This window comes from Amblyomma mixtum, chromosome 4 (assembly GCF_055824585.1).
Source record: "Amblyomma mixtum isolate Tamu chromosome 4, ASM5582458v1, whole genome shotgun sequence".
Classification (NCBI taxonomy): Eukaryota; Metazoa; Arthropoda; class Arachnida; order Ixodida; family Ixodidae; genus Amblyomma; species Amblyomma mixtum.
Genome location: NC_143015.1, coordinates 77,379,781 through 77,405,380, shown reverse-complemented (window position 1 = coordinate 77,405,380; position 25,600 = coordinate 77,379,781). Strand labels below are relative to the sequence as shown.

Sequence of the window (25,600 nt, the reverse complement as noted above, 5' to 3'; positions counted from 1 at the left end):
CGCGAAGAGACGGGCAACGTAGCCAGGGCAAGCAAGGAGTGGCGTCGAATAACAATGTTAGATCTGCAGGCGTAGAGCGACTGGCGCAAGATTGGATGATGAAAACTAGTGGAGCGCCAATTATATGAAGCAAAGCTGCCCATTAGCTTCAGTGGAACACGGTTCTGTACTACAGCTAATGTAATATTGTTGGTGTAGTTATGATGACTATGTTGGCAAGGTGTTTTTTATACGAACAGTTGGCCATACTTAGTGAATTGCCGTCATCGATCGGTGTTTCTCACGTATCGAATTTCGGTCATCAAAAACCGTGCCATTTGCATTATTGTGTACTCCGCGACAACATGTCTTGGCAATGCAACCATAGCTACAGAGCATGAAGGCGCTTTTTCGTCCTACGCAGCGCATATAGTGACCGGTTCCACTGAGTAGCTTCCTTTTAAAACATAGCGTATTGGTAACACTCTTACATGAGGCGCATATTTCTAACATAAATTTGCATATTGTTACGTGACCCTGGCTGTTGGCACCCAACAGTTTAGGATAATTGCTTACGCTCCGGAAAATCTGGGCATGCAGTGAAAAAAAAAACACGAAGTGCGGTGACACAGCATTACGGAACTCAAGACGCATCATGCACCAGTCAGTCAGATTCGCACCCACTTATTCGTACAAAAATTCTCGCGTTGTGACGAAAACAGTGAAAAGTCCGTTGAGCCTGACATCCGTGCCGCATGAGATACCAGATGTTTGCATCCAAGTTACGTGCCTAGTTGTTCGCTGTACCTCTGGGTATGGTGACCTCACTTTTATATTGAAATTGAAAGTTTATTTCTCCACACACATTACAGTGGACAAATAGGGATACGGGGCAAAAAGCGGCCTAATACAGCTTGAAGTAGCACCCAGTGCCCCATGAATACAACGACAGCAGTGTGTTTCGCGAACATCAGACTTAAGGTGAGCTTAATATCCCCATCAAAACAAAGAACGAAAAAGGACAACAACAGTGTAATCCTGACCGCGTACAAAACAACAGAGATGCACATAAATAATAGGAACAATAGACAATACAACACACCAAACCTATTTACAATGATGCCACCATAGATTCGAAAATGCACATGACAGATCGTAACTGTTTCTTTGAGATGTCTTTTATACAAACATTATTTGCTGCCAATATGTCAAGGTAATTTCCTAGGTTATAGGGTAAGGACTGTTTACGACATCAAGTACGGCAAAAGGGTAGAAGCTAAGGTAAAAGACATCGGGTATTGTACACTGGTGTGCATTGATGTAGATTAAGGCTTGCAGGAACAGTTGATTATTTGTTTTAACTGCATTTTTGTATGCACATAATTGCACATAATTATTGCGAAACCATTACTTGGGTATGTTCCCGGTTTCGTGTCAGGTGAAAGTGGACCCATAACATGTCGGCTGGCCTTGCGTCGTTCGATAAAGAGTTAGGTGTAAAAGAATTATTGTATGGGATAGCGGATGACAGTCGTCGCTGAGCGCCGAACTTGGTTGATGAGGAGTAATCAGTTAAATGGAGGCAAAAAGTCAATTAGCCGTCGAAATTGCCACCGACATCAATATAGTGGAGAAGGTAAATAAATAGCGCACAAGAGAAGACGGGACAAGCGAGGAGACTCAGACAAGCGCTAACTTTCAACAGACGGTTTATTGCAAAATCGGGAGCATATATACACATGTCCAGATAGGCAACAAAGAACATAATCGAAGATAACATCAACAAGACACACACCCCCTCGACAGCCATCTGCTTATCGTGCCAGATATGCAAGCTCTTTTTTCGACAAATTAACGGAAGGTTCGCTGACACAATCCGGTCCAAAGCGCACGATGTTCGACGCTTCAACAATCTCCCTGGTAAGTTGGTCGCGGTGATGATTCAAGATCACAGTATCTTCAAAAATTGGACGCCAGGGAGGGTAACAGTCACATGTCTTACAATGCAAAGCCAAATGCCCGTCGACACCACCTCTGCCTTTCTTCGCGTGCTCTTTTAGGCGTACGTTGAGACATCTGCCCATTTGCTCGATGTAGAATCTACCGCAGGACAAGGGGATCTTGTAGACTACCCCCAGCCGACAATGGACGTAGGTCTGCCTATGTCTGATATTACAGTCGGGTCTACGCATTTTGATCGGGCAACTCATTCTGTACAATCTCCCCAGCCTCTCAGGAGCCGTGAACACGACCTTCACATGAGACCGTTGACCCACCTTCTTGAGGTTGTGTGATACCTTATGCATGTAAGGTATCACCGCCAACTTTTCTTTCTCTCTTCTATCCTTTTTCTTTTTCCTGTCCTCTGCTCTTTGTTCATGACTCAGGCGAGAAGCTTCCTTCCTTTTGCGATGCAAGCATTCAGCTACCGAAGCTATCACGTGAGTCGGCTGGCCCGCGCCCTGCAAACGTGCAACTTGCATGTTTAAACCCTCCTCGAACGTATGCCGGCATGACTTGTCAAGAGCATTGGACAGGAACGAAAGAACGATATTTCTTTTGACAAGTTTAGAATGCGCTGAACTGTTCGAGGAGGGTTTAAACATGCAAGTTGCACGTTTGCAGGCCGCGGGCTATCCGACTCACGTGATAGCTTCGGTAGCTGAATGCTTGCATCGCAAAAGGAAGGAAGCTTCTCGCCTGAGTCATGAACAAAGAGCAGAGGACAGGAAAAAGAAAAAGGATAGAAGAGAGAAAGAAAAGTTGGCGGTGATACCTTACATGCATAAGGTATCACACAACCTCAAGAAGGTGGGTCAACGGTCTCATGTGAAGGTCGTGTTCACGGCTCCTGAGAGGCTGGGGAGATTGTGCAGAATGAGTTGCCCGATCAAAATGCGTAGACCCGACTGTAATATCAGACATAGGCAGACCTACGTCCATTGTCGGCTGGGGGTAGTCTACAAGATCCCCTTGTCCTGCGGTAGATTCTACATCGGGCAAACGGGCAGATGTCTCAACGTACGCCTAAAAGAGCACGCGAAGAAAGTCAGAGGTGGTGTCGACGGGCATTTGGCTTTGCATTGTAAGACATGTGACTGTGACCCTCCCTGCCGTCCAATTTTTGAAGATACTGTGATCTTGTATCATCACCGCGACCAACTTACCAGGGAGATTGTTGAAGCGTCGAACATCGTGCGCTTTGGACCGGATTGTGTCAGCGAACCTTCCGTTAATTTGTCGAAAAAAGAACTTGCATATCTGGCACGATAAGCAGATGGCTGTCGAGGGGGTGTGTGTCTTGTTGATGTTATCTTCGATCATGTTCTTTGTTGCCTATCTGGACATGTGTATATATGCTCCCGATTTTGCAATAAACCGTCTGTTGAAAGTTAGCGCTTGTCTGTGTCTCCTCGCTTGTCCCGTCTTCTCTTGTGCGCTATTTATTGCCCTTAAGTATGTCATACCAACATGCCCAAGCCTCATCTCTTCTGCAATATAGTGGGTTGACGTCCAAACTATCTTGGACGTCGAAATTGTGGGAAATGCGCAACCAAGCCGGATGAAGGTTTAAAATGGATAAAGATGTGATTAGCGTTAATAATATAAAACTATGATATATGTGGAGTAATTAGAGGCGAAAAGTCAATTAGTCGAAAACAGACACAGACGTCGATATAGTGGTAGAACGTCAAAACAGCCCCGGACGTCAAAACAGTGTAAAATGAAAAAATAGAGGTTAAAAATTAGTAAACCAGGTTAAAAAAAAGTGTTCATTGATGTAAAAGTAAAAAAGAAAATGATAAGTAATTAAAAACTGCTGCGGTGGCTCACTGGTTATGGTGCTCGGCTGCTGACCCGAAAGACGCGGGTTCGATCCCGGCCGCGGCGGTTGAATTTCTTTGGAGGAGAAATTCTATAGGCCCGTTTACTGTGCGATGTCGGTGCACGTTAAAGAACCCCAGGTGGTCGAAATTTCCGGAGCCCTCCACTACGGCGTCTCTCATAGCCTGAGTCGCTTTGGGACGTTAAACCCCATAAACCAAACCAAACCAAAAAATGTTGCAACAGAAACAAACGACAAAAAAGCGCTTAGACGTCACAATAAGCTTGGACGCATATAATTACGAGACGTTAAAGTGTAAAAAAAATTGGGAAACTTCAAAAGATAGTAAAAGAGGTGAAGGGTCCCCATTGAAGCAAAAAGAGGCGACAAGTGTGGAACAGACGACAATACTTTCGCATTCCCCCAATGCGGGTCGCCGCAGTCGTCGTTGCACTCGCCCCCGCTCGCTTCGCCAGCTGTGTCGCATGCCTGATAACATGTCGGAGGATTGAAAAGGAGAGCTCGCGTGCGCCGAAACCGCAGTTGAGGTCGCAGTTGAGGCGGCTTAGCTTTCGCTACGTATATCCTGGTATAGCCGAGCTAAGCCACTGCCAATCTTCTTTTTTTTTTCCAAGCGCTGTCCGCTCTCGTTTAAAAAAGTGCGCGCAGTTAGTAGTGCTGCGATACAGTTGCGGGGACGTGGTATTAGAGCATAACCACTGCCACTTCGATTTGAGTTCGTATTTACAGCATTTACTTAGCTGGAGAGATCTATTACTAATGGAGCTAATGGATGCTAATTAAAAATGGTAATGAAAGCCGGAAGGTTTCATGCCGGCACTATACCGCGTCGAAGAAATAACAGCCGCGTTTTGTCGCTACAACTTTCTCGCCAAATTTTTATTTTACCGCTGAGTCCCACGAAACATCTCTTCCACCCAAATACCTTGCACGTAATTTCGCTCCAAAAACGTCATCAGCATTGTCAGCTGTGACGTGTGCTGCAATTCATCAATGCGGGCGCAACTCCCCTGCCCCTAGACGATAAGTGGCACTCTCAGTGACAGGTTCTGTCCCCGTATAAAGCCGGGGGCGAAACCTTACGAGCTGTAGAAGTGTTGAAGGGCTGTGACCTTGCTTTCAATTACACGCGGGGTTAGTCGAAAACTTTATTTCGCTTGATTTGAAGAAAATAGCGCCAGAGCATGCAATCCACGAAAAGACAAGGACGAGACACTACTTGAATTACTCTCGCGTGAATGCTAGCCGTATGGTTGCGCGCAGTCTTTCCTCAGCAGCGCGCCTATGTTGCTCGAGGTAGGCCAGGAGAACGGCATTGAAAATGTTCCCTTTATTTTTTTGTTGTTTCCGCATTGAGATCCAGCTGCAGTTCGCAGTGCACTTATGCGCAGGTATGCTGCACAAACTACCAACAACTCGATGTTTTTTTTTTTTCAAAATTTAGAACTAAAGAAATGCTTGATTAAGGCTTTCTTTATTGCGGTCTTGCATCAAGCCCCCGTTGGTCGAAAAAAAAAACTGCAGGGTAGAGCAAACTGCACTTCTGACAGAAAAATGCATTTTTTTCCTTCCAACAGCATTGAACATATGCCCATTTCAATGTAAAAAGGACTTGCGCATCCAATGACCAAAACTCTGGCAGCGTTCGCTTGTCTTGGGCAGAAATTACCGGCTATTCCAGTAAGAGAACATCTCTCAACGAGCGTTCTCTTGTACTTCTGTCTCGTTAATCAGGTAGTTAACTTTGGAAAACTGAAACATTAGGATGCTCACTTACGCTGAAGACGAAGTAGACGACGCATGCGGTGATGCCCACCTTGTTGTCGAAGCGCAGGCGCAGGTACTTGAAGTAATGAAAGATAAAAATACCCCAGAAGAGTAGTTGCAACAGCATTGCTTGAAAGCCCACGCGAGCAGATGTATAGCGCAGCACATAAAATACAAACGCACTTAAATGATATCTAAAGTAGATCATCGCATAAAGCTGTTATCACGACTAATCTAAAAAGCTGAATTTCACACTGGTTTTCACGCTACACACGGCAACCGCACAGCAACATTCTTGTTTGAGCAAATATGGTCATGTATGAATGCACTCGATTCCCGAGCCCCAGAACAAGGCGAGAAGAGCTTCTGATTGTGCCGGTTTGCATATGTAGTATTCCTCCCGCGCATCTATGTAGAATTCGCGGAACCATTTTTAAGGGTCATAAACAAAACCATAATCAAACCCATGTTCCAGCACCTGCTCAAGATGTATGGGGTATCAACTGCGGAGTTTGAAACTCCGGTGCAAGACTCCACTGTAATCATAATTGTAATCACTTTAGGCGCCTTTTTTTTTTTGCTGCTCTCGCTGCTCTTTCAGTGCAAGTTAAGCCTGTAATTTTACATTGTATAGGTGGCTACGCTACCGACAAGCCTTTTCTTAGCCTCCTTGTTTCGCCGAGGCCGTGAAGCATATACTGGCAGTGCGTCTAGTATATATGCACTAAATACTAAAGTTGGTCGCTCACTTCGAGCATTTACACAGGAGTCTACTCCCGAATACTTACGGCTAGGCGTTTGGTAGTAGAGTTGGAAAGCAGCCCAGGCAATGTGGGCGTTTTCACATTTTTGAGCGACGCGGGCCTCGACTTATTGTTGTGACGCCATCAAATGTGCGTGCACATACTCTCCTCTCACTTCTGACCACATCGTCATCAATCATGACCCTTTTTCTTCGCCCCGCCGCGGTGGCTCCGTGGTTCCGGCGCTCGGCTGCTGGCCCGAAAGACGCAGGTTCGATCCCGGCCGTGGCAGCTGAATTTCGATGAAGGCGACATTCTAGAGAGCCGTGTACTGTGCGATGTCAGTGCACGCTAAAGAACCCCAGGTGGTCGAAATTTCCGGAGCCCTCCACTACGGCGTCTCTCATAGCCTGAGTCGCTTTGGGACGTTAAACCCCAATAAACCTAAACCTTTTTCTTCTCCTCTTCCCATTCCCCAGTGCAGAGTAGGAGGCCAGATGCCCATCTTTCCGGCCGACTTCTCTGCCCTTCCTATCATTAAGCTTTGTCTCTCCATCCGGAGATTGCTACGGCCATCAGTTATGAATCAGTTATTTAACTTCATTTTCTTTTCTACTGCAATATGCTTCACAGAAATAACCTCACAGCGCCAGCAGAATGCTATCAAACCCATTTTTGTTCTCTTGCTTACGGAGGAGGTAAACCGGCACAAATCGGTCCAGGTAAACGTACTCACCCTACACATTCAATACCCGACTACATGTCAAGAATTAAAAACTCAAAAGAAAACATTCGACAGAAGTCTGTCTGGTTGGGAAATTTAATGTTAGGAGAAGGTAAGTGACGCCAACCAAGTAAAATACAGGAAAAACACGACGTTTCGGGACCGGCTCGGCCCCTTCTTCACGGTGTGACTACGGGCGAGCGCAGCTTGAGCCAAGCTGCGCTCGCCCGTAGTCACACCGTGAAGAAGGGGCCGAGCCGGTCCCGAAACGTCGTGTTTTTCCTGTATTTTACTTGGTTGGCGTCACTTACCTTCTCCTAACATGTCAAGAATTAATTTGCCAGGCAGTTTATGACTGCTCTAGTTAGTTTTTTTTCTTTAATGGTTTGCAAGCCTCATGTTATACTTGCCTGTTTAGGTTTTCTAGAATGCTATTTTATTTATTTATTTTATTTATACATACTACAGCGCAATTATATGGGCTATGGCAGGAGTGGGAAAAAACAAAAAGCAAAATACTAAACGTAACAAAATACAACAAAATGTACAAAGTGAGCACAATGAAGTTCAAAACACACAAAAAGTAACAAACAAAAAAGGAACTGTTAATGGTACGGTAGGAATATTCAGGTATTATGTGTCTTCCATGGCAGTTATAAAACTTTGAACTGGAGATGAACGAATGGATCCAGGTAGAGAATTCCGGGCTTCTATTGAACGGGGAAAAAAACTGAATGCATTTCAATTCCATCAATTACTTCGTACTGCAGCGTGTTCAGGAAATCAATGTTTATTTAGATAATGTTTATGAATGTAACAAACCTTGCAGAACTAGTTGGTAAAGTATATTTCAATGAGAAGAAATTCAGCGCTTTTTTTTACGGACCGACGTAGGAACACGTCTGACGAGGCGGGCTATGATTCCAATCACGTTTACGGAAATGTACACCTTAATTTTGTTACAACGGAGGTCTACCCGGGAGAACAGGACTGGGAGGCGACCCTACTCGCCTGTTCCGACCTGAAAGCCTAATAGTCGATGGTCGAACGAGCAATGGCGGCAGCGGAAGCCACTGGGGTCCCGTACTAGGGACTCCACCTAGTGCTTGTGAGGGGAAGGGCACTAAGCCTGACCCCAGAGCAACCTCCATGTAACTCCCTCTTTTCAGAGGAAATAAACACTTTTACCACCCACAACGGAAGCGGTCGGCGCAAGCACTCGTTGTGACCAACGATAAAAGCTAAATTATCAATTAGCCAATCAATCACTAACTTTCTTTCACCGTCTCGAAGGTAGTCTGACGGCTCACTGAAGCAAATGTTGACTCTTTCAATGAAAAACGTGCCTTTGCCAGCTCACGTGCTACTTGGTCTCCGCTTCTAGATGTAATTTTGTCCTCTTCAGGTCCAGATTCTCAAGTGGGGCTTTTCATAATAGGCAGCAATCAATTTGGACTGATTTCGGACGACATCTCGTCGCTTTACTAAACGCCTAGTCGATTCAGAGAAGATTAGCCATATGTCCCGCTTTACACTGTTGTCTTGCATGTCGCGCTCCCGCTCACCTTCATCAACCTGCCGGGCTTGCTCCGTAGCCGCATTACAATTTCCACTCGTGACGTCTTTGTATCGCTATGAACGGTGTCTTCGCGCTGCCTTCAAAACAGCTTTCGGATCAAACTCCCCAAAGACCCTTTGGGTGTAGCTTTCAATTATTGCTACCATGTTCTTTCGCAAGCGACCAATTTTCTGACGTGCAACCTGCTCTTAAGAGGCTGGCGCACTCTCTCAATGAACTCGTGAGTAGTTAGCGCAATGCACAAAAAAGAAGAAAGAGCAGGTTAGGTCTTTTGAAAACGTTGGTCACTTTACTCACCAACCTGCCCACCCAGAGCACCTCGTATTGAGAAAATAACGGGGTTTATTTCTATCCGGATCATGGCATGCGGCTAATCCTCGACGTTCTTGCTGCGCGTTCGTTATTTTGCGCTTGGTTAGAATACACCAGATGCGACATGTACCCTGAACGCTTCGTTGCTTTGAAGCATTGCAAAGCTTTCTGTCGATAAAGTGTATTCGCCAGCTGAGCACCAGGCCATCGCAGTTGCCTTTATAACACTCGTGGCGACGACATGCTTCACTGACCTTGACCCCATTCCTACTGTCGTCCTAAATACCTGCCGACGCTCTACGTCGCAGTGTCCTCGCTTTAATTCCTACCCGAATTTCTTTCTCTAAATTCATTCGATATATTCAACAATGGCTACGTGTCCTATTCTCATTCCCACTATTCCTAACCACGTACTGGTTCCATCCCAGACATGGTGGGCGTATTTCGATGGAGGCGAAATACAAAAACTTGTGTGTGATGTGCGATGCCATTGGATAGTACGAACCCCCAAGGGGCGTAAATTATCCTGGAGCCGACCTTTAAGGTGTCCTGCGTAGCACGTGTGTCTCCCCGGAATGTTAAACCGTATTATTTTCAAATTACAACAAAAGAAAATATGAAATGTATTTGAAAGTTAATTTCACGTTCTTACGTTGCGGTGCAGTAAAAATAAAAGGAGGCAGTGGGCAAAAGTTGTTAAGACAGCTTGAGGTAGCAGCACGCAAGGTACACATCAACAGCAATAGGTTCTCGCATGTCATGTTTACACACAACATATCCGGGGATATATTCAGTCACGAGATCAGCCGGCATACATTGAAATAAGAAGGATATACAATGGTAAGAAAAACAACATTTCATACAGCATCGTTATTTGCAATGTTGCGGAAGAGCATGTTAAATCTCTGCTTTAAAAATTTGATGTAAACACATCAAGAAATAAAAATAATTGTTGAAAGCCGCGTCCCCAGTTAATAGATGGTGTTCTAAAAATTAAAGGAAAAAGTAGGCTGGCGAGTGTTTTACGGGGCACGCCTGTGTCTAGCCCATTAGGCACGCCCAGACAAAGGACAAAAGGACAGCGAATGGTGCATTGCAATGCATTAGCTTGAGAAAACCGCCTCTGTTACGCGGTGCTCTTTAGTTATTATATTTTGAAGAGAATAGCCGGTATAGAGCTGTTCTAAAGAAAGTAAGTACATCGCGTAGTCCGTTGCTCTTCGATACCCTGCCGCCGTTTTGAAACTCTCCTTAATGCCTTACCTGGAAAACGGACACAACACGCAGGTTGTACAGCAGGGGCACCAGAACCGTTGACGTCATTGCCACTGCGAGGGGTGTTGATACCAGCAGCCAGGTCAAGTGGAATCCGTAGGCGTAGAAGTGGCCCACGAATCCGACCACGGACACTCCGTTCACCACAGATGCCAGTATAGAAATGGTGAGTGCTGCCTCGGGAAGGCTGCGGCCCCCGAGGAACGCGTCCACCGCGGTACTCCCGCCTTCACCGCCTTCAGCTGGAATCGTCTGAGGATGAACAAAACAGATCTGATTATATATTCGCTTATATTTGAATAGGCATAGAACACGCTGTGTTCTAGAACCGACGCTGACGACAAATACATAAGTTATAAATTCAGGCAGAAGGAACAAAGCACTCCTTGTCACTTGAAGCAAGGGAACATAGAGCTAATCACCAACAAGACAGAGATTTAGGAACAACGGGATACAGAATCTGAAACTGGTGAGAAAAAAAGAAATGGCGTAGCGTTTTTGAAAGCGCTGCGGAACCTTTTAAATGTGTGTCTTCTAATTTTAATCGTTTATAACCTGAAAACTTTGTACTGTAGTGTCAGTAAACCATAAGTTGTTTGGAATTTCTCACTTTCTAGGAATCAGTGTTGAGTGTCCGGCAGGCGGCAATGTTTCCCGTAAGGTGGCTAAATGTAAAAAAATTGGCTGTGGCTTAACTAAGATTAAGCCTGGATATCTTGAAGCGAAAAGCTCTCGCTGCTTTTCAGCCAACTCCCAAGCTACCACTTCTGGATCGGTGTTTCTGCGCCGTCCGAATATTGCTTATTCTCCTTCCATGGCGAGTGTCTGCGCCTGTTCTATGGGCAAGCGCGCCTTATATACACCTCCTTTCAAATGTGCACTGCGCACGGCTGCGGCGACAGGTCAAAAGGTGGCGAGGATGGCCGCCTCTTCTATGGCCGCCGCCGCCGATAACGCGTCCTCGCAACTCCTTGCGAAAGAACCTTCTCTTGGGACGGCGGCGGCGAAAGGTAAAAGGTTTTCGAGGAGAAGAAGCGGCGACGCTCAGACAACGGAGTCAGCGCGCGGCGGCGACGACGGCTGCGGCAGCAGCGGCCACCTGCGCTCCGCGTGACGTCACTCGGTTTCGCGCATGCGCAGTTGTGGCGAATTTGTAGTGTGGCTCACGCAAAGCGCGGTGTTCATGAGCCTAGTGAAACTTTTCGCTTCAAAAGGTTTTTCTTTATTGCTTCGATATTGAGTACAACCATTCTTACGGGATTATTTCTTTGCGCAACGAGAAAAAAAAAACGAGGAGGGTCCGGTGAAAAATGTAATAGTAATGAAAGCCAGAGAAGGCACTTTAACGGTGATATGAAGCCTACGCGATTCAACTTATACCATTGTTTCTTTTCATCTTTCAGCGTTCAGACTAGTAATGAATCCTAAAAAACGGCTTCTAAAGGACCGCAAACCCTCAGTGACCCAGTTCACGTGAGCACTGTAGTTCCATTACTAATCTCTTCCTCGAAACACAGTTTGCGGCACCCCCCCCCCCCAACCAACGGCCCCCGGTTGCTTTGTGCCTTGGCCAAATAGGAGTCTGGACGACTGGATCAGCATGGTGAAAAGGGCACTGCCAAATCTGTCACGACAGCAGATTCAGTTCAAGGAGCATTTTGGGTGACTTGAAGATATTACTTTCAAAGTTTTTTTGGCAACATCGTTCGGATCACTTCAGGAAGTTTATCAGGAAAAACTGTTCAGCTTAATGTTCGAAGCAGTTTTTCTTCCGCAAGTTAAGGCGACCGTCAACAGTGCATGTCTAGGGTTCTGTGGTTGCAAGGGTGAAAAAAAAACAATAACGGCCTTAGGGGCGACTCCTTTTTGTCCGTTATGCACAGTGACGCTTTATCCGTGAACATGTTGATGAAAGACAGCGGCATTCCTCTGTAGTGCGTGAGGAAGGAAGGAAGATGTAGGGCAGGTAGAATGAGACTATTTTTTTCAACTTCTTTATTGAACATTAGAAACATTTTGGGCTTCAGTTAGCCCCCATCGACTACTTTCATTAATAGGGGTGCCGTGTCATAGAAGTTTAAAGTAAGCATTGGCTCGTGCTACTTATGCAAGTACACAATGCCAGCTAATCAACCACATCTTGGTGCACGATTTATTCTTAAATAGTCAGAAAGTACAATCACATCATTTCTTCATGTGACTAACTAAAGAAGTCCGGCAGAACAGCCCTTTTCTCCAGCGACCGAAAAACCCAGGCTAATGTCAATGTCCCTATGTCAATCCGACTGCTAATGAAACATTCGTTGCATGCAGTACGTGTTATCTTACAGTATACTCGGGTCCTACACAGGAGGCCAGAATTAGATTCCTGTGTGGACAGGCTCATGTTGTGTCCGCCTCAAATAATTATTTCTTGTCGATTCGGAACGTTAAAACAACGAGCTTTCGCCCCAAAGTACTCGAGCATTTAAACCAGTGGTGAGGAGAGCTTCATGTCTCTGTAAAACTTGCTTCTTTCGATCTTTCTGGCGATGTCGGTTTTTGTAAGAAAGCAACTCTATGGAAAAACACAACACAAAATTTTCTCTTGTAAGAGAAAGTTTTTCTGGAGTAGTTTTGAAACAGGCCACAGAAATTCTTGCAGTGACAATAGAAGATTCTTTAGTATTGCGCAGTCCCCTGTCGTAACGATAAAGCCCATTCTGTCGCGACAACAATTCATTCCGCTATAGTACCGAAAAATCTGTCGTTACGACAGGACGGCACAAAAGTTCGTCGTATTTTAACACCGGCTGCGTCGTATTTTTCGATTGGGTAGCAAAGCTATATCGATAGGAAGCCACGTTTTTATTGCAAGAAGACCGTTTTAATAAAAACAGAGCTTTTAAAGGATATAAAAAAATAAATTTAGGTGCATTGACATCGATTTTTGATCGCGAATTCCAGCATTTACGTTGTACTGCCATTGACCTTTTTTAATATTGGTAATTATATCTTTACTGAGCACCCACAGAAATCAATAAACAAGATAAAAAAAAACAGTAATCACGAACACATGATGCCTGAGGCCTGCAGAAAAAGCTGATGTATTGAGAGCTCGACAGGTCCGCAGGCCTCCCGCGTTGGCAACCTCAAGTAACAACGAAAAAATGATCTCAAGTACATATATTGCCACGAATCCTTGTATTGTTTGTTTGTTCATTCATAAAAGCGGCCGGCACGCCGCTTTATCGCTTTGTTTCTTCTGCAAGACGCACCTAGATTTATATCGATTGATCTCATCCAGGCAGACCGATACTGCATTGTTCCACAATGTTGTAGTAACGTTCCAAGCTTTATCTCGAAAGTTCGCTACCGGATTTAAAAAGAGCACGGCTGTGAGCGGCGGGCGTTCTTTTCCACAACCGCCGAGCGCGCCAGTTGCTACGCCGCCACCGAGTCATTCTGTCCTTTGTAGGCGCCAGTCAGCCCAAGGAGTTTCGTTTGGAAGCCATCCTGGATATTTCTCTGCTCGCCGAGACTGCAGTCATTACTACGTGACAGTATAATCCGCATTCATTCAGATTCCTCCAAGAAAAAGGAAGAAAACAAAGAGAACACCTTCAAATTTTAATGAACACCGCCTTAGAAAGTCGTCCTCATCATCATCCGCCTTACTACGCTCACTGCAGGGCAAAGGCCCCTCCCATGTCTCTCCATTAACACTGCCCTTTGCCATTTGCGGCCACCGTATCCTAGCAAACTTCTTAATCTCATCCACCCATCTACTTTTCTGCCGCCCCCTTCTACGCTTGCCTTCTCTTGGAAGCCCCTCCGTTACCCTTAAGCACCGGCAGTTATCTTGCCTTCCCATTATATGCCCTTCCCAAGCCCATTTCTTCCTCTTGATTTCTACTAGGATGTCATTAAGCCGCGTTTGTTCCCTCACCCACTCCACCCGCTTCCGATCACTTAACGTTGCACCTATCATTTTTCCTTCCATAGCTCGGAACGTTTTCCTTAACTTCAGCTGAACCCGTCTGTTAGAAGGAGGAGGAGGAGGTAGAAGAGGAAAGGCAGGGAGGTTAACCGGGAGAATAATCGGTTTGCTACTCTACACGGGAGAAAGGGTTGAGGGGATAAAAAAAAGGAAGGGAAACGAGAGTAGCCGAAAACTGAAGTCACTCTAAAAAGTCAGTGTTTGTTGAAGTCGCAGCCTATCGTACAGGGCAGAAGTTTTCAAGTGCAGCAGTGCCTTGGAGGCCTTCACCGCTGACGATCGCCGCTGCCAGTGGCCGATAATCTTCATTTCAGTCAGTGGGCGCGGATCTAGACGCCTCAGCGCACGCCTGAGAGACTCCCTTTCGGGCTGTAGGCAGGGATGTCACAAATAATGTGGGTTATAGTCTCGTCATACCCGCAGATGGCACATCCAGGGCTATCAGCCATACCGATTAAGAAATAGTAATGGTTTGTGAAAGCTACAACAAGCCAGAGGCGACAGAGCAGTTTCTTCACGTCGTGGTAGGCCGGATGAAAGCCGGAGCTTCAGATGTGGGTCCAAGGATTTTAAACGTGAATTGGAAAATTGGCCGGAATTACACGCGGCAAGCATGATGTCCCGCGCAAGTGCGCGAAGCCTGCCCGCTGTGTCTGATCTCGAAATGGGGATCGACACAAAATCGCCGTCTTGGTGAGCAGTTCGCGCGACCTCATTAGCGCGGTGATTCCCTGATATGCCGCTGTGCCCCGGTAGCCATTGATAGATAATGTCATGTCTTTTGTTGATGGCAGAGTGATGTAGTCGTCGAATTTCCGCGACCAGTTGTTCACAGGCTCCACGGCGAAAAGCAACTTGTAAGCCTTGTCGGGTAGCTTTGGAATCGATAAAAATAGACCACCGCTGAGGGCCCTGCTGATTGATGTGTTCAGTGGCGACGCGGAGAGCGGTGAGCTCTGCACCCGTCAACGAAGTGTGGCGAGCTATCCTAACTCTAATTTCTGTAGTCCTTGCGAGGGTGACCACGGAGCCCGAAGAACTGATAGGGTTCACTGAGCCGTCGGTGTAGACGTGCAGCCGGTTTGCTTGCATGGTGCTCATGTAAATATTCCAAAGTGACTTGTTTTAGTTCAGTTGGCGATAATTCGAGCTTCTTCCTGATGCCAGGTATTGAAAGAAGAACACGGGGATTGGGAAGGCTCCAAAGTGGCGAGGACGCTCTAGAGGTGGGTGTAAACTGGGATGGCAGAATGGCACGATGTGCACCAATGATGTTCGTAAACGATGTGCGCGGCCTGGTAATAGGAAGACTGGACCGGGATGTGTGTCGAAAGTGTGCCCTCAGTGCGTCAACTGTTACGTATGTAGGGATTGGATGCTCCTGGGCGATGAGTACAGATGCGCCGTAGAGGCATATTTCGGCAATTCTAGACAAGTCCGGGCAGCTTGAGCTTGAACGCTTTGCAGACTTCGTATGTTTCTTCTTCGAATGTTTCCAAATGCAGGGAGGCTGTAGCGAAGAAATCCAATGAATAAGACGTTGTAGAGCTGCATCAACGACCACACCGACGCTCCCCACGACTTTCCCCCAAGAAAGGCAACAACGTGAGAAATAGCTTCAGTCTTTTTTTCATATATGAGACATGAGGGGTCCAGATAGATTTCGGTCACTGATCACTCTCAGAAACCGACGGCTCTTTACGTAGGGTATTTCTGTGCCGTTTGTGCATACGATATAAGGAGACGTGTTCTTGCGTCCAAAGGAAACAAGCGAGCCCTTTTCGGTTGAAATCTGCAGGCCTTGCTGGTGAAGGTAGGCTGCAAGAATACTTGACACCTTTTGAAGTCTCGCTCCAACTTGTCGGCACGTAACTCCGGCTGCCCAGATACAGATGTCATCCGCATAGATTGAGAGTTGCGCCGACTGTGGTAGTATATCGACAAGCCCGACAAGTGTAAGGTTGAACAGCGTTGGGCTGAGCACTCCACCCTGCGGGACTCCACGGGAAGTGAAATGAGAAGATGTTGGGCCATCCTCTGTCTGCACAAAGAGAGATCTCTTGGATAAATAGCTGCGTATCCAGACGCATACGCGGCCACCAAGCTCGGCACCTTCCAGAGCGTCCAAAATAGCCTGGTGAGTTAAATTGTCGTATGCGCCCTTTATATCTAGGAACAATGCCGCAGTCAAGCGCTTCAAATGTTTTTGGCGCTGGATGGATGACACCAGGTCGACATAATAGCCGGATATATGCGGTAGCGCTCCAGGTACCACTCAATACGTGTAAGTACCATCCTTTCCAGTACTTTGCCAACGCAACTAGCCAGCGCAATTGAATGGTATGATGTAAGGCAAAGAGGCGATTTCCCTGGTTTCAGGAGCGGAACTAGACAACTGGACTTCCACTCGTCTGGAACTGTGTCCTCATTCCATGATTTGTTCTAATACTCCAAAAGGACACGCCTAGCTTATTGCACAAGGTTTGCAAGTGCAGTGTATGGCACACCGTCTGGTTCTGGCGATGATGACCGTCTACAACAAGCCAGCGCGGCGTCAAATTCTTCCACGGACAAGGAAAGGCCCATCCAGGAATCCCGAGAAGCGGAAAAATCGCTGCAAGGTAGCGTTGCAGATGGGGTGGATGCCCATGCTACCCTAGCGCAGAAATCCTCACCTATAACGACCTCGCCACGTTATTGGAAGAGTGCAAGAGACTTGGAAGGGTGCAGCTGGTGTGAAGATGATCGAAGGCCACGAACGAAATTCCATTCATGGTCATGGCTCGACTTGTGCAAGCCTTGACCTTGTGCGAGCCTTGAGGTTGGGGAGCCGTCATTTAAATACTGAACGTCATTGTCAGAGGCGAAGGACACAAGTGTCCGTCCCCTGATGTTCCTTCTAACGCTTCCCCACATGGTGTGGTAAGCGTTGAAGTCGCCCATAAAGATTCAAGGGCCGGGTGTAGCCGCCATCAATTCACTCAATTGTGCGGCGTCAAATCGACTTGATGGCGACATATACGCACCCACAAGCGTAAGCGTGACATTACGCTTCTTCACTGTTAGGCAAACGTACTGGTTATCGTTATTAGGGGGAACTGGGTGAAGCACATACGTAAGTTCACGCCGAATGTAGACGATGACTTTACTCTTCCCTCGGTGCGTGGGAGATGCAAACGCCTCGTAACCTGACAGTCCCAATATCTTTGGTACATTATGCTCACAAATGACAAGGATGGGGAAATTATTTACGTAAACATATTGCCGAGTATCGTAATTCGGGACTGAAGTCCGCGGGTATTCCATTGAAAAATAGAGGCTTGCTTCAGCTGCGTCTCAAATGTCAATGCTGGGGGAGCCATTGTCCCTGCTTACTGTAGCGCCGCTGGAACTGGAGTTAGCGCGTCCAGTACTTACAGCGCATTCTGTGCTGCTGGCGTGCGCAGGCCTGTCAGCACAGCCTGACTGCCTGCACAGCGCGCATGGCAGTCAGGATGGACTTCAGCATTGATATAACCTGTAGTTCTTGGCCATGGCCGAGATCTTGGCCTATCTCCGAATCAACGGTAGGGGCCGAACCTAGAGATGGCATTGACTTTCCTGGCCCAGTGGACGTGCAAGGCTTCGGGAGTGGCGGCCAGGTAACGGCCGATGCAGCAAGTCCGGCCTCATTAGCTGTCAGGATCCCTTGGTGTAGTACGGCAGGTGGAGGAGGAGGACAAGAGGCAGCAGTGTGCTAGAATCTTCCCTGCCAAAAGTAACGGCTTTCTTAGAAGACCTTCGACGACGCGAACGAGGTCATCGCACCTTAGCAGCGGCCTCTCTGTGCGTGGAATGGTCTCGAATCATTTTCTTCAGCACTGCTCGTTCATTGTTTAGGCGTGGACAGTCTTTCGAGGAGGAATCGTGAGGGCCACGGCACTTAGCAGACTTCAGGGTAGTCGCGCGGCAAACGTCGCCGCAATGTGGCTCAGAGCATCTTGAGCACACGATGTTGTTCTTGCAGGCGCCACTAACGTGTCCGATCTTCATGCACTTTCTGCATTGCAGTGGCTTGGGCACGAAAGGTCCAACCGCGTGGCGAAAATGCCCAACTTCACATACGACGGTATGGAGTCGGCCTTGAATGTGACCTTGATGCACTGAAATCTTCCAAGGCACTGAACTTCCATTATTGAGATTCTGTTTGACGCTGGCTTGATTAAAATAGGCAAATCATCGAGAGCGATTGAAATGTCGACGTTGTAAATGACGTCTGATGTAGTGCTGCTGTCTTGGAGGATGTGACAGCGTACGCTGATGTCGCCGAGTTTGCTAACGGCGGTAAAACTTTGCACTGCGCTCCGCTCTGTGATATAAAGGGGTTGACTCTAACGTCTTTAATCCCCCCAGGGACGAGGCCCTGAAGGAACATGGACGTGGCTTGCCTGTTGAGGTGGTTGATGTTTCCGGTTGGCGTATCAGGCACAAACAAGACGGTGTGCGTCGGGGGATCTCGTGTCCTCATGATTGTAGACGTACTTGATGAGGACGAGTCCTCACGTCGGCGCGGCCTCCGCTTGGCCTTCTTGCTGTGGACTGGTACGAAACCATCGTCCGACAAAGAATCTTCACTGGCCGCCGGGTACACCTCGATGGCCTGGCAACTTGCGTCACTAAGATGGTAGAGACGCTTCCTCTAAGCTGCCGCTGCCGACCCACCGAGTTCCAAGGGAGGCCCAGGAGCCTCACTTCCATCGCCGTATGCGGCGCCACCCTGGTTATAGCACAAACTGGCAGTAAGATAGAGCTGTTGCATATTTTCTCTTGATGAATATTGGTAAACTGCCATTCATAATATGAGAGAACCTGCCATCTGCGCTTAGCCTCATTCTTATTGTTCTAGATAATTCTGTGCAGTATTTCGCATCCTCTGTAACAGGATTTGGTGTAGTGTACAGCATTACTCGGACGCATATGTTCATGTTCAATACTCGGAGGTGATCGTAAACTCTGCTTATTTTTTGCAGTGTGTGGTCTACAAACATAAAGAAGAGGATTACCGAGGTTCTTACTCACATTGCGTATCCAAAACATCGAGCCAGCGAACAAAAATTTCACGGATCTTTTAAAAAAAGCTTAAGTTAAGGTTGTACTTTCTTCTAGAACAAATGAATAAGCTGGGAGATTTATCTAATTTATTTTGTGTAGTTGGGAGAAAGACACAGATGGACTGAAAACAATTGTTTTCACATGGTCCCAAATACTTCTGCCCAAGAACCTCCTGTTTATAAATGGGGTGACTTTACATTTATGAGCAATGGTTTCATTCCAGAAATACCAATACAAAACGCTCAACACAACAAAATACCCTCTTCAGAAAGTTGACCGCATTTTAATACAGTGCTACGAGGTACAGAAAAGTCAGGACTTTTAACCCTCTAAAGTAAAGAAATAACAGGTTTAGAACGCCCCAATATACCGGCTCTTACGTACTTACACAACTGTGTTCAGTACCACAATAAATATTCATAGCTGTTGTCTTGCCAGGAAGTGGTGCGAGGTCACTGCACAGACCGGCCCCGAATTTTACAGCTGCGTATCCACCTTTCCCTTATTAAAATTCCTTTCTCTCTCTCTACAGCTGCGTATTTAGAATACTTCGTGGAATAAAATTTTCTTGTTTTCTAAAGTGTAAATGCACATCCGCCTGTGCATAGCGCATGAATCAGAGAAAGGCACGCAGGCGAAAGAATACCGTACTGCCTCTGGCCCTTTCCTATAAACATCTGTCGAGGTAGCACTGTCGAGGAGGAGGTAAACTTTAATAAAGAAGCGGTCTTAGGCGCGGGTTGGGTGACGTTCCCCTCCTCGCGGTGGGCTTCTCTTCAAGGCCGGACGCCAGGTGGCCGACCGACGATGTCGTTCGGGGACCTCTTCGGCCCGCTCTGTGACTCGGAGTTGAACCTCCGTGTCCCAGCTCAGCAGCGCGGCCTCCCACTAAGATTGGGTAGAGAGCTACAGGCTCTGCGATGGTGTGTCTTGATAACATGTGTATTGGATGTGCTGTGTGTCTGCGTTTTGGTGTCCACAGAGAGAACAGACGGGGCTCAACTCCTCAGGGAACCAAATAGAGTACATGTACGGATTAAAACAAGTGTCTGTTTGAAGCTGCCGCCAAATAACTTGTGTTTTACGCAGAGATCTATGTGATGCTGGGAAGATTTGCCTTTCTTTCTTTAATTGAGTTCCAATTTCTTTGTAGGCTGTCGCTCGCTCCTTGGTCGACCCGAGTTCGGAGAAGCGCACCTCCCGGTTAACTACGAATCATTGGGCAAATTGGTGCGCCGCCTTGATTCCAGGATGGTTCGAATGGGCGGGGACCAAGGTCAATGTGATTTGACAGGTATTGGAGATTGTTTATAAGATTTTGGGGCTGTGGCGTTCGCCCTACCTTTGGCCAAATTTCGAAATGCGCCTTTAGAGCCACTGATGATGTATTTGGCACTGGTTGAGGCAATGGCTAAAGCTATGGCAGCTTCTGCGGCCTGCTCCGGAAATTTTGTTTTATCGATCGTCGCCGATACAAGAGGAGAACCTCGATGATCGACAACTGCCAGGTAAAACGCGTTTCTGTCCACATGTTCTTCCGCGTCCACGTGCGCCGTGTCTTTCTGAATTGATAATTTTCCGTGAGGTTGTTCTGCAGTAGCCTTTTCTGTCCATTTCGTAGTGTGGATGCATGTTTTTGGGCAGAGGGTGGACTATTAAGTGTTCGTGCATGTTTCTTGGAATTTGCAAGGTGTGTGCACGGATTCCTTCATATTGTATTCCTGCTTTCTTTAGGATGAAACGTCCTGTTTTAGTGCGTGATAGTGTTTCGTAATGTGCGGTGAGGTGTCCTTCCATCATTTCCGCTAAGGTGTTTTGAATTCTTAACTGTAGTAGTTTTTCACTTGGCGTATGACGGGGGAGGTTGAGCGCAATTTTGTAAGACTCCCTAATTAGAGAATCCAGTTCGTCTCTTTCTCTGACTGTGAGGGTGACGTGCGGTGTAGAGAAGATGCCTCCGCTAATAACGAAGACAGTATTAGTATCCTGGTCTCGGCTTCTTTAACTCCTCCTCGCCTATTAGCGATCCATCGGATAAAGTGGGCGGTTTGGTTAACGGTGTTTCTCAGTTTTTTTAGTGCGTGTTTTTTTATTTCACTATCTACTCAGGATTCTTAGTGCTTCAACTTCTGGGATGGCTGCCCCTTCCGCGTATATTTTAATCTCACGCTTTTTGTTCCGTCTTTGACGCTTTGGGTGTAGAATGAGGACTTCGGTTTCTTGGGGGGAACACGCGAGTCCCGCAGCTCATGCCTCCTCTACTACTACATCTGCCGATTACTTTTCGTTGCCTACAAGGTATTTACTAAGATAATCGCTAATAGAGTGAGGACAACCTCAGACTTCAATCAACCAAATGATCAGGCAGGCTTTCGTAAAGGATACTCGACAATAGACCATATTCGCACTATCAATCAGGTGATAGAGAAATGCACAGAATATAACCAACCCATACATATAGCCTTCATTGATTACCAGGAAGCATTTGACTGAGTAGAAACCTCAGCTGTCATGCAGAAATTGCGGAATCAGCGTGTGGAAGAGTGTTACGTGAAAATATTACGTGCAGTCAATTAAAATATTAAAATATCAAAATATTACGTACAATTCATGTACAGTCCGCGGACTATAGTCCAGAAAATACGGTAAATTTGTTATTCTCATTATCTGGTGTGACCTGCACCACGCCTGGCTTCATTTCCTTGAACGAAGTGTGAACTTGAAGTGATAACTTCAATTTCGCTATTTTATCGTAGGTTTTCTTGTACAAGGTTCACATCTCTCCATGAAGTCGGTTTTGTCCACTTAATTTGTGTTTTCAGACTTTCAACTGCCTTCTGTAATTTCTTTCAAACTGCTCATTATCTCTCTATTCTCTATCTCTGGACTCCTCACTGTTTACTCATCAATAGCTAGCTGCAAGGGATACCCGCAACGTCCCTTATAATAACTGCGAGTTTTTGAATGGTACTCGCATCTGTAGAAATTGCACTTTTGACTGTTATCTATACGCCGGGGGCAATCAATGCAAATAGCAGCAATGGCAACGTGCTGATACCAAGTTGCTTGCGTTAGCTTACCTTCTGGGCACGCTTATCAGACGTATACATGCTACACAGGAGTGGAAAGCTCGATCTGGTGCTTCGAGTCTCTACGCAAACAAACACTAGTAAACAATTCAGACAGAAAACCGCACCAAACACAGCGCTTGTATTGGGGCATTGCTCGCTGTCTGTATTGCCATCTGTGACCAGTTTAAATATGCGCCCATGGCAAACGGCTCTCTAGTATGTCTTTAGTTCAAATAGATGCAAGCTCGGTTTATACGCCTTGCAACCTAACGTCAACATGAAGTCGTGGGCACTATGTGTATCATGAAACGTACCTGACGCCGCCGACGAGCAACGGAGAAGTAGATTCCGACCAGGTACCCCAGAGCGGTAAGCACACCGAACACAGCGATGTCCGCGCCGTCCAGGCTCTCCGACGGGGAGGTCATGTTTCCTCCGACTCTTATCCGCCCGCAGAAATGGTGGGTGATGATGATGCCACTTGCTATGAACTGCAGAAAATTGCCGATTTCTTCTGGAAGTAGGGTGAAGGCTGTTCTCTCGGCCATTAAGGCCGTCATTCCAAGTTGATTAGAGCCAACACAAAATATATTAAAGCGATTTGTAGGGCTGTTGAAACTTCCAATCTGGACGGCTTTGAAGTCCCATGGTGTTCTTGTCTCTGTTGGTCCGTGCAAAGAGTATCTGGTTGGTCGGGGCGTGTTCTAGGAACTTCGATTTATCTCCGCGCCTACTCTTCAATTCGTTAGTGCAACTCCTAGTCCGAGGACTACTGCACCCTATTTCCATTCTCCTGTCTTCCTTCAGAACGTCGGTTACCCTTTGAGTTTCGTGAAGTTTCGTGCGCAAATTCTCACCAGCCAGATGCCGCTCATTTAAAGTATTGAATCACGTGAAACTGGGTTTACTTTTGAGCTGGAAATACGCACCCTTATCTAATTTTTTTTCAGACCTCTGCACCACTGGGACTCGATGGTAAACGCTGCTGCACAGAGCGGTCACAAGCGGCGTAACAGTCTCAACACCTGCGGATGTTTTTAATGGTTTGCAGCTTATTTTACAGGCTCTCCATTGTTCACGGTGTGAGAAAAAACAGTTTAAAAATGGGACTTCTTCCCTTTCTTCCTCTATGCAACAAGACGGGGACGCCAATTTTTCCCGTGACCCCTTTCAAAATTCGCCGCTGAGTAAATAACTGTAGGTCTTTAAAAGAACAGATCTTTACAGAAATCCAGTTGCTTCCAAGGGACTAACCTTTGTGTCGTTTTTACTCCTTTCCGGCTCGGATCACAAGAGCGGCTGTGCGCTACTAAACAATCCAGATACCTGTTCGAGGAAACGGTGTGCCTGTGTTCAGAAATCACAACGCCGCGGTGTCGGGCCCGAATTGCACTGCGCGCATCCGCAGCAGCCTCAACGGGCCTCGGACGTGAACCCCGTACAACTTTAGTGCAGCTTTATCAAAGCTTTCGTAAAGCTTTCGCAGAGCTAGATTGTAAGCCAATTGCATGGCAGAGCGAACACTGCACCCAGCATGTGCGCGCGCTGGGTCAGGTGGTAACTTTCCGCCTACAGTTTAGGGCGTTATTGTAAGTACGACGCAGTCGCACTGACGCGCAGCACACCTTTCGTTGTAGGCTGCTTGCAGTTGCTCTAGTTACAGTTGCTCGAAACGTTTGCCACAGGTTTCGCCAGCTTCATTTTTCATTACGGAGGAGAAGGAGGAGGAGGAGGTAGAAGAGGAAAGGGAGGGAGGTTAACCGGAAGAATAATCGGTTTGCTACCCTACACAGGGAGAATGGGGTGAGGGGATAAAAAAAAAGAAAGAGAAAGGAGAGTAGCAGAAAATTCAAGTCACTCTAAAAAGTCAGTGTTCGTTGAAGTCACAGCCTATCGTGCAGGCCAGAAGTTTGCAATAAGCGGAGCAGTGCCTTGGAGGCCTTCACTGCCGACGATCGCCGCGGCCAGTGGCCGAGAATCTTCATTTCAGTCAGTGGGCGTGGATCGACACAAAATCTCCATCGTGGTGAGTAGTTCGTGCGACCTCATCCGCGCGGTGATTGCCTGCTATGCCGGTGTGCCCTGGTAGCCATTGGTAGACAACGTCATGTCCTTTGTTGATGGCAGAGTGATGTAGCTGTCGAATGTCTGCGACCAGTTGTTCATGGGCTCCACGGCGAAGAGTAGCTTGTAAGCCTTTAGAGCGCAGCTGTGCACTAGCTCGCAGCTGCTGTGAGCGCGTACTATCGGTATCGGGGAGATAAGCGTCAAGGACGCACACCGCTGCCAAATGTTTCCCGGCGAACAAGAAAGACACGTAGAAAGGAAACGCACCTCAAACCTGGCAGGCTCAAATACATAGGCACGTCACCATAGTCACCTAGTGCTGCAGAAATGGCGCGCCATTTCGCGTGCCTTAGGTGTTGGGCTGGAAGCCTCTGCTCTGCCTCCCTTAGTGCCGCTGCGAGAAGCGGTCGTCCCGTTGAGTGGATGAGTCGGCGCGCATCCTGGCACATGTCGCGAGTCTGGTAAGACGCAGGCAAGCCATAGGAAGAATTTTTGAGCGGGAAACCGATTATCAACGCCATTTTTTCATGAAATGTAAGACTTCACCCTAACAATGAATACATCCGCATATCACCCGAGGGCAGACTTCCATTTTTTTTCGATCAACGTTTTTGCTGTCGACAAAAGCGTTCCCAATTGATATCGTCAAAAGCGTTCCCCGGCGATACCCAATGCCTCTTAGCGGTCGATTGGTTTGGTTTGGTTTGGTTTATAGGGGTTTAACGTCCCAAAGCGACTCAGGCTATGAGAGACGCCGCAGTGAAGGGCTCCGGAAATTTCGACCACCTGTGGTTCTTTAACGTGCACTGACATCGCACAGCACACGGGCCTCTAGAATTTCGCCTTCATAGGTCGGGATCGAACCCGCGTGTTTCGCGTCAGCAGCCGAGCGCCGTAATCACTGAGCCACCACGGCGGGGCTAATGTTTTAAGTGAGATGTTGCGTTGCGTATGAGGCCATTTCGATCGAGGTGAAATTCTGGTGGCACGTGTGTTACACGATGTCATGTACACGTTAAAGAAACGTAGGTAGTCGAAATTTCCGCAGCCTTCACTAAGACGTCCTTCATACCCTGAGTCGCTTTGGGACGTTAAACCTCCATAAATTTAAAACTATCCACCCGGTTTAATGTTTAGGCTGCGCATCATACACGGGAATGACGCTA

At 47.0% G+C, this 25,600-nt stretch overlaps 1 protein-coding gene across 1 annotated transcript in view; it reads right to left on the bottom strand.

Annotated features, from left to right (window-relative positions):
* LOC149347127 (putative sodium-dependent multivitamin transporter) overlaps positions 1-22,801 on the bottom strand; it is a 60,750-nt gene extending 37,949 nt beyond the window's left edge. Inside the window, exons 1-3 of the mRNA XM_089541496.1 lie at positions 22,682-22,801; positions 10,215-10,478; positions 5,604-5,669 (exon numbers count right to left, since the gene is read on the bottom strand). Of these exons, the coding sequence (XP_089397622.1) occupies positions 5,604-5,669; positions 10,215-10,478; positions 22,682-22,795 (444 nt within the window). The 5' untranslated portion in view covers positions 22,796-22,801. The remainder of the gene's footprint in view (positions 1-5,603; positions 5,670-10,214; positions 10,479-22,681) is intronic.
* Positions 22,802-25,600: the final 2,799 nt, after the last annotated feature.